Source organism: Haliotis rubra, unplaced genomic scaffold (assembly GCF_003918875.1).
Source record: "Haliotis rubra isolate DU_JTF1 unplaced genomic scaffold, ASM391887v1 Scf1308, whole genome shotgun sequence".
Lineage (NCBI taxonomy): Eukaryota > Metazoa > Mollusca > Gastropoda > Lepetellida > Haliotidae > Haliotis > Haliotis rubra.
This window is the reverse complement of record NW_025765235.1, coordinates 86,208-96,867: the sequence shown is the minus strand read 5'-3', so window position 1 is coordinate 96,867 and position 10,660 is coordinate 86,208. Positions and strand designations below refer to the sequence as shown.

At 43.9% G+C, this 10,660-nt stretch overlaps 1 protein-coding gene across 1 annotated transcript; it reads right to left on the bottom strand.

Annotated features, from left to right (window-relative positions):
• Positions 1-10,090: 10,090 nt before the first annotated feature.
• LOC124267379 (UDP-3-O-acylglucosamine N-acyltransferase-like) lies at positions 10,091-10,660 on the bottom strand. Its single transcript, XM_046702291.1, has one exon. The coding sequence runs from the start codon at positions 10,658-10,660 to the stop codon at positions 10,091-10,093; it is 570 nt and encodes a 189-aa protein (XP_046558247.1).

Here is a 10,660-nt window from a genome sequence, read left to right as displayed (position 1 = left end):
CACAGCTGCTCATCTCATCTCTCATCGCCACAATCACAGCCACTCATCTCATCTATTCGCCACAATCACACAGCTGCTCATCTCATCTCTATCGCCACAATCATTGTGCCACTGGACCTCTATCTCATCATACACAATCACACAGTCACTCATCTCTATCTCTATCGGCACAATCACACAGCCACTTCATCGTATATCATCGCCACAATCACACAGCCATACATCTCATCTCTATTTCCCCACAGTCACACAGCCCACTCATCTCATCGCATCGCTACTACACAACTACACAGCCATTCATCATCTCAACGTCACAATCACGCAGCCACTCATCTCATCTCATCGCCACAAAACACAGCCGCTCATCTCTATCTCATCGTCACAGGCACACAGCCGCTCATCTCTATCTCATCGCTACAATCACACAACCACCTTGCATATCATCTCATCACCACAACTACACAGCCATTCATCTCATGTCATCGCTACAATCACACAGCCACTCATCGTATATCATATCATCACCACAATCACACAGTCACTCATCTCATCTCATCTCCAGGATCACGTAGTCACTCTCATTACCACAATCACACAGCCACTCATCTCATCTCATCGCCACATCTACACAGTCTCTCATTTCATCTCTATAGTCACAATCACACAGCCACTCTTCGTATATCATCGCCACAACTACACAGTGCCATTCATCTGATGTTATCATTCACGATCACACAGTCACTCATCTCATCTCATCGCTACAATCACACAGCCATACATCTCATCTCATTTCACAGTCACAGCCACCACCATCTCATCGCATCGCTACAACACAACTACACAGCCATTCATCTCATCGTCACAATCACGCAGCCACTCATCTCATCTCATCGCCACAAGCACACAGCCGCCATCTCTCATCTCATCGTCACAATCACACAACAACCACTTTGCATATCATCTCATCACCACAACTACACAGTCATTTATCTCATCTCTATGTCATCGCCACAATCACACAGCCACTCTTCATCGCATATCATATCATCACCACAATCACACAGTCACTACATCTCATATCTCATCTCCAGGATCACGCAGTCACTCATCTCATCACCACAATCACACAGCCACTCATCTCATCTCATCGCTACAACTACACAGTCACTCATTTCATCTCATCGCCACAATCACACAGCCGCTCATCGTATATCATCGCCACAATCACACAGCCACTCACCTCATCTCATCGTCACAATCACACAGTCACTCATCTTATCTCATCGGCGGCAATCACACATCCACTCATCGCATCTCATCGCCACAATCACACAGCTATTCATCTCTATGTCATCGCCACAATCACACACCATACATCTCGTCTCATTTCCACAGTCACACAGCCACTCATCTCATCGCATCGCCACTACACAACTACACAGCCATTCATCTCTATCTCAACGTCACAATCACGCAGCCACTCATCTCATCTCATCGCCACAAAACACAGCTGCTCATCTCATCTCATCGCCACAAGCACACAGCCGCTCATCTCATCTCATCGCCACAATCACACAACCACTCCTTGCATATCATCTCATCACCACAACTACACAGCCATTCATCTCATGTCATCGCCACAATCACACAGCCACTCATCGCATATCATATCATCACCACAATCACACAGTCACTCATCTCATCTCATCTCCAGGATCACGTAGTCACTCATCTCATCACCACAATCACACAGCCACTCATCTCATCTCATCCCCACAATCACAACATGATTGCCCCCTGTCCGAGACCTTCAAGGCTCCTTACAATCATTTGTTCTTTATCGAACCCCATCCTCAACATCCAACCTCATGGCCCGTATCTCATTCCATGTCCCGTATCCACCTCGACGTTGCTATACAGTCTAATGAGAACTCATCCAACCTCATGGCCCGTATTTCATTCCATGGCCCGTATCAACCCTCGACGTTGCTATACAGCTCCATCGAGAACTCATCCAACCTCATGGCTTGTATTTCATTCCATGGCCCGGATCCACCCTCGACGTTGCTATACAGTCTAATGATAACTCATCCAACCTCATGGCCTGTATTTCATTTCAGCAGCCTCCATCTCCTTTTCAGAATAGCAATCCAACCCACGCTTTTGTTGGCCTAAAAAATGAAACAGGGGGCTTCCTTTTTGCTGTCCGGGACCAGTCACTTCCCATTCTTAAAAAGATATTTACGGAAATGTCGATTGTGCAATGCATCTACAGAAATTGGCCAACATCAATATCCAATATCCCACTATCCAATAATGATACTATCCAGTGCACTGAAAACTCATTCTACCCCATGACCTCTTTCTCATGTTATGGACCCGACGTTCATTTGTCCGACGGTACACACGTTGTCTTCCATCTCGGCAACTAAAAAGAAATCGTGATTCATCACTGAACCAGACTTCGACTCTAGTTTCTAATGTTCCAGTTTCGACTCTACGAAATCACCGCAAGCGATTGAGCCGATTGAAGTCTCCCAAAACAGGGGCAGTAACTGTCCTCCTTGGTCGAATCCCCACTTCACGCAATCGGTCCCTGACAGTTTGGTCGGAAATTCTTCTCAAACCAGGGATGCGTTGTGCTGTCACCATGGCTGTTGCAAGACGATGACGCAAGTGAGCAGCCCGGATGTAGTGCTCCAGGGCTTGGGTGGTAACTCTTGGACAGCCGTTTCTCGGGCGATCTTAAGGCGGAATTGGTCTTCAGTAAACGATCCCCAGGGCGAAATATGGTGCTCTGATGAAAGTTTTCCAGGCAAAACGAATGACACAATTGAACAGAAACGATTGCCTTTTATGGTGATCGATACCTCATGCTTTTCCGCTTACTTGTAAGAGAGCAGATTGCTTTGAGTGTTTTCTTGTGACATTTCGACTAATATTCCTTCAAACACTTCTAAAACAAGGGGAAAAGTTCAAATTGCCGCGTTTTGAGGTGAAATAGCTTCTTCACAAACACACAAAGATGACGTTTTGGAAAGAAATAAGCATATTTGTAAGGTTTTGCCGTAGCTACATGAGTCCAATATTCTCAAAAAGACATGTGTCCTTTCTTTTGTGAAGAGTAAAAAAGAGAATGGAAACTGTTTGATGAAATTAACATCCAAGCAAATCTAAAGCAAGATCCAACAAATGGCTTATGGATTATATCCTTGCTCAGCTTCGTGATGGTCAGACAAAACATGTCATTCTTGCTAACGCACTACACTAAAATGAGGTTCTCATGACTGGAGCTTTGGTGAAAAGGATCTGTAAATGACAATCTTCCGGCATCACAGGATGCTCACAGTTATTTAAATCCAAGACAGGTACCAGATGTAGAGTAATTCATTACTGCAGTGTATGATGACGGTACGTGTGTGGTACGTTGGAAGTGGATGAAGTGGATGGAGTGGATTTAGAAGCGTGTGTTTCCAATTCCAGTGGCCTGATGAACCTGGTGAGATTTTGGTTCCATTTAAGAACAGTTTCTGTTTAGTGGAACCCAGCCCAGTAGGTCCTCTCCAGAACGTCCTACAGGTTATCCAGTGAGGTTGGCATGATTTGTTAAGGATAACTTTGCCAAGTACTTTCATGTGCAAAGTAACAAACACGAAGCCTGCCCAGTAGGTTCCTCTCCAGGACGTCCTACAGGTTATCCATAGTGAGTGTGGCCTGAAAGTTCAGGATACTGCCAAGCACTTTCATGTGCAAAAGTCACAACATGAAGCTTGCCCAGTTGTTTTGAGGTAAATTTGAAGCTACATTGTTAATTCTAATATTGTTATGCTTGCTCCTTTGCAGGTGTTTTAATTTGGCATGATTTGACCTATATGGAACTGAAACCTTGTCCTCAGCGAAATGAGACATGTAAAATTTGTTTATGACAATGAACATATTATTTGTTCAGTTATTTGACAACACTATTTAGTATTTCAATGGTTGATTTGCTATCAAAGAGTCAAACTAGTAACAGATAATGGAAACATATTTCTTTTTAGGAAAGTATCCTCAAGTGAATATTTGTCTGAAAACATTGACTGTTGTGTAAAGTGAAGAAACACTGACTGCCATGTTAACTGAGAACATCTCTTTGACACATCATAGAAAAATAAAGGCGTGTTTTCTTCAAAATACAGACTGTTTATATTGCTTGAAAATTTGACAGATACGTTACCTTCTGCAACTCTCTATCAAGAAACATAATTTTGTGTCACTGGTAACATATTTTACAATTATTCCTTATAAAGTTTGAGAATATAGAAAACAGCTTTCTAGAATAATTAGAAGGTAAACATACTGTGATGGAAAATCAGAGGTATATAATAAATTATGATAGCTCTGAATTTGATTTAAAACCGAACGCGTGATGTAAATGTGAATTTATAATTCTATTGATGTGCGGAACAGTTGCCATATGTTATGTTTCAGTGCGGGTGATACCTGGGGAGAATGAGTAATTAAAGCGATGTATACTTTTAACGTCGAGAAAATACCTTGTCACACATGCAATGCTAACTGCTCAATAATTCGATATGTTCACATTCGTGAATCTTTTAGAATATACGGTTATCAAGTGCTTGGTTTCATTCATGAGAGACAACTCCGTTAATCCTTTTTTCATTAGTTTGTGAAGAGTTCTCCCCTTTTGTTTACATTTTGCTAGCAGACGACATTTTCAGTGATCCTCAGTATGGATGATTTAGAGAAGAGGAAGTTGGATTTAGAGTATTATAACAAGGACATCAGATCAGCTAAAGTGATTTCAAGTAGAACAGGCATCCCTTTGTCCACTGTTTAGCGTATTTTGAAAAATATTGCAAATGGATATGGCATTGAGCACCAGGGAGGCGCAGGTAGGCCCAGAAAATTGACTGGTGACAGGAGGTGACAGGAGGCGGCTTAGTATTCTAGTTTCTAAAACAAACGAAGGAGTTTAGAAAACTTAAGGCTGGATATGATTGATAGAGGAACTGTGGCTGTATGTAAGGAGACAATTAGAACTGAGCTGCATGCAATGGGTTGGCAGAAAAGTCGAGGAATTCCATCACCGATCATGAAACCCGAACAAAAGGTGCGAAGGTTGAATTGGTGCTTACAGCATAGACATTTTAACTGGGACAATGTGATTTTCTCAGATGAAAGTTCTGTGTGGCTGTTTCCTAATACACTGAAATTCTGGACCAAACAAACTGAAATACCTTCGTGTCAGCGCCCAAAGTACAGTCCGAAATTTAACGTGTGGGTGGCATATCTGTGTTAGGGGCAACGCCCCTCTGTGTATTTGAAGGGAATATGAACAGTGAGCGGTACACAGATATTCTCGAGGACATTTACTTCTCATCTGCTCACGTCTTCTATGGAAATGTTTGGGATTTTCCAGCAGGACAACGACCCAAAACATCGTTCAAAGCATTCACAGGTCTGGTTTCGACCCAAAATATGACATTATTAGATTGGCCAAGCTAAGCAGCCCTGACCTAAATCCACAGAAAATGCTTGGGGACTTATATGAAGGAAAGCGTCAATAAGAAAAATCTGGACAAATATTGCTGAAAATGAAAGAAGAGGTGGTCCGATATTGGGACAGCATGGACCACGACTTTCTAACTTCTTTTGATCAGTAGTATGCCCCGCCGCATTGAAGCCTGCATTGCTGCCCATGGTGACTTGGAGAAATTTCTAACTGTTCTTGAATCTGGAGTTATGTTCTGCTAATATTACATTTAATACGTGAGTAATGAGTGAAAAAGAATAGAAAATTACAGTCTTTAAATTCCTCACAATTTCTGGCTGTACTGTATGTGTTTATATCCATCAATTTTGTTATGTAATGTAATATAGAGAGGCAGAATTCCATCCGTCAGCTTCCCTTTCTAATGAAGAATGCAGTTTGTCCACTACAATAATAGTGTTTTATGCCAGTAGAACGATTACTGATTTTCGTTACATTGATAACCGATTACTTACTGTTCAACTCAGGAAACCTCGCCTACATTAAAGACAAGTGTCTCTAACTGGTGGCCATTATTTCATGTCATGGTAACCGTTCTAATCAAGTGTACACACATCACAGGTCGTGCTCACATATCACAGACCATGTTCACATATCAGTGGTCATGGCCACATTACGGGCCGTGTCTACATTTCACGGCCCATGTTCACACATCAAGGGCGATATTCACAAACCAGCAGTAAGAGATCACACCTCATGGTAACTGTACAACCGCATGATGACTATGTAGCCATACCCAGACTCATGGCTACACACCTTTCACTGTGTCCACATATCCTTCGTTAAGGCCACATATCTCACCTTATGTCCACTATCACACCTCTAGACAATGTATATCACCTTATGTCCACTATTCTACCTCTCGGCCACATATCTCACCTTATGTCCACTATCCCACCTTTCGGCCACATATTTCACATTATGTCCACTATCACACCTCTTGGTCACATATCTCACCCTATGTCCACTATCCGTCCTCAAGGCCACATATTTCACCTTATGTCCACTATCTCACCTCAAGGCCCCTCATATCTCACCTTATATCCACTATCCCACCTCTCGGCCACATATTTCACCTTATGTCCAGTATCACACATCTTGGTCACATATCTCACCTTATATCCACTATCCCACCTAAGCTGGCCAACATATTTCACCTTTTATGTCCACTATCACACCTCTTGGTCACATTTCACCTTATGTCCACTATCACACCTCTTGGTCACAATCTCACCTTATGTCCACTATCCCACCCTCAAGGCCATGATATCTCACCTTATGTCCACTATCTCACCTTGTTGGCCATACTATATATCACCTTATGTCTACTTCATCACACCTCTTGGCCACATGTCTCACCTTATGTCCACTATCTCACCTGCTGGGCCACATATTCACCTTATGTCTACTTCATCACACCTCTTGGCCACATGTGTCTCACTCTGATGTCGACTATCACACCTCTTGCCCACATATCTCACCTTATATGTCCACTATTCCATCTCTCTCGACCACATATCGTACCTTATGTCCACTATTCCTACTCTTGGCCACATATCTCACCTTTATGTCCACTATCCCACCTCTCGACCACATATCTCTCACCTTATGTCCACTATCACACCTGTTGGGCCACATATCTCACCTTTTGTCCACTATCACACCTTCTTGGCCACTATTCCACCTTCCTCGACCACATATCGCACCTTATGTCCACTATTCCTACTCTTTGCCACACATATCTCACCTTATATCCACTATCCCATCTCTCGGCCACATATTTCACCTTATGTCCACTATTACACCTCTTGGCCACATTACTCACCTTATGTCCACTATCCCACCTCAAGGCCACATATCTCACCTTATGTCAACTATTCTTACTCTTGGCCACATATCTCACCTTATGTCCACTATTCCACCTCTCGGCCACATATTTCACCTTATGTCCAATATCCCACCTCTTGGCCAGCTACATTCTCACCTTATATCCAAATTATCCACCTCCTTTCGGCCACATACATATTTCACCTTATGTCCAGCATCATACCTTTTGGCCACATATTTACCCTCCTATGTCCACATCACACCTCTTGGCCACATATCTCACCTTATATCCACTATCCCACCTCTCGGCCACATATTTCACCTTATGTCCACTATCACACCTCTAGCTGGCCACATATTTACCTCTGGCGTCCAGCCATCACACCTTACCACATTCCTCACCTTATGTCTCACTATCCCACCTCTTTCAAGGCCAAGATAGCACACTCTGGTGTCCACTATCTCACCTCAAGGCCAAGATATTTCACCTTATGTCCACCATCCCACCTGTTGGGTACATATCTCACCTCATGTCCAGTATCACACCTTTGGCCACATATCTCACCTTTTATGTCCACTTTTTCTAACCTCTCGACAACATATCTCACCTTATGTCCACTATTCCTACTCTTGGCCACATATCTCACCTTATATCCACTATCCCACCTTCTCGGCCACATATTTCACCTTATGTCCACTATCACAGCTCTTGGTCACATATCTCACCTTTTATGTCCACTATCCCACCTCAAAGCCATATATCTCACCTTATGTCCACTATCACATCTCAAGACCACATATCTCACCTTATGTCCACTATTCCACCTCTCGACCACATATCGCATCTTATGTCCACTATTCCTACTCTTGGTCAAATATCTCACCTTATGTCCACTATCCCACCTCCTGGTCACATATCTCACCTTATGTCCACTATCCCACCTCTTGGTCACATATCGCACCTTATGTCCACTATCCCACCTCTTGGCCACATATCTCACCTTATGTCCACTATCACACCTTTTGGCCACATATCTCACCTTATGTCCACTATCACACCCCTTGGGCACATATCTCACCTTATGTCCACTAGTCCAACTCTCGACCAAACTCGCACCTTATCTCCACTATTCCTACTCTTGGCCACATATCTCACCTTATATGCATAACCCACCTCTCGGCCACATATTTCACCTCGGTGTCCACTATCACATCTCTAGTCACATATCTCACCTTATGTCCACTATCCCACCTCTTGGTCCCATATCTCACCTTATGTCCACTATTCCATCTCTCGACCACATATCGCACCTTATGTCCACTATTCCTACTCTTGGCCACATATCTCACCTTATGTCCACTATGCCACCTCTCGACCACACATATCTCACCTTATGTCCACTATCACACCTGTTGGCCACATATCTCAACCTTATGTCCACCTTTCATCACACCTTCTTGGCCACTATTCCACCTCTCGACCACATATCGCACCTTATGTCAACTATTCTTACTCTTGGCCACATATCTCACCTTATATCCACTATCCCACCTCTCGGCCACATATTTCACCTTATGTCCAGCATCATACCTCTTGGCCACATTCCTCACCTTATGTCCACTATCCCACCTCAAGGCCACATATATCACCTTATGTCCACTATCTCACCTCTCGGCCACATATCTCACCTTATGTCCACTATCCCACCTGTTGGGCACATATCTCACCTTATGTCCACTATCACACCTCTTGGCCACATATCTCACCTTATGTCCACCATTCCACCTCTCGACCACATATCGCACCTTATGTCCACTATTCCTACTCTTGGCCACATATCTCACCTTATATCCACTATCCCACCTCTCGGCCAAATATTTCACCTTATGTCCACTATCACACCTCTTGTTCACATATCTCACCTTATGTCCACTACCCCACCTCAAGGCCACATATCTCACCTTATGTCCACTATCTCACCTCTCGGCCACATATCTCACCTTATGTCCACGATTCCTACTCTTGGCCACTTATCTCACCTTATGTCCACTATCACACCCTCTTGGCCACATATCTCACCTTTTATTTCCACTATATCCCATCTCTCTCAGCCACATATCTCACCTTATGTCCACGATTCCTACTCTTGGCCACTTATCTCACCTTATGTCCACTATCACACCTCTCGGCCACATATCTCACCTAATGTCCACTATCCCACCTCTCGGCCACATATCTCACCTTATGTCCACTATCCCACCTCTTGGCCACATATCTCACCTTATGTCCACTATCCCACCTCTTGACCATATCTGAGCTCTCGTCTACATATCTCACCTTATGTCCACTATCCCACCTCTCGGCCACATATCTCACCTTATGTCCACTCTTCCTACCCTTGGCCACATATCCCACATATCTCACTATCACACCTCTCGGCCACATTTCCCACCTTATGTCCACTATTCCACCTCTCAGACATATCTCTCCTGATGTCCACTACCCCACCTCTCGGTCACATATCTCACCTCAAGTCCACTATTCTACCTCTTTGCCACATATCTTACCTGTTGTCCATAGTCCCACAGTTTGGACGCATATTCCATCTTGTGGCCTGACACCTTAGGAAAACCTACTTGACACCATTTCATGGCCTCAGTCAGCATCTTATCTCCACATGGCCACCAATCTCCACATAGCCACAAGTCTTACCTCATTGCCTCACTGTCACCCTCCACATGGTCACCCATCCAACCACATTGCCCAACTACCAACCTATGACCACCTATCTTCACATGGCCGCATATCTCCACATGGCCACCTATCTCCATATTGCTACCTATCTTCACATGCCCACCTATCTCCACATGCCCACCTATCTCCATATTGCCACCTATCTTCGGATGCCCACCTATCTCCATATTGCCACCTATCTCCATATTGTCACCTATCTCCATATTGCCACCTATTTCCTCCACACTGCTACCCATCTTCACATGCCCACCTATCTCCACATGGCCACCTATCTCCATATTGCCACGTATCTCCGCATGGCCACCTATCTCCATAGTGCCACCTATCTCCATATTGCCACCTATCTCCATATTGCCACATATCTCCATATTGCCACCTATCTCCATATTGCCACTTATCTCCACATGGCCACCTATCTCCATATTGCCACCTATATCCACATGACCACCTATCTCCATATTGCCACCTATCTCTTCACGGCCACCTATCTCCATATCTCCACATATCTCCACATGCCCACCCAT

What these genes read in the sequence shown, in the direction of transcription:
- LOC124267379 (XM_046702291.1), bottom strand. Translation starts at nt 10,660, where the DNA reads ATGGGTGGGCATGTGGAGATATGTGGAGATATGGAGATAGGTGGCCGT.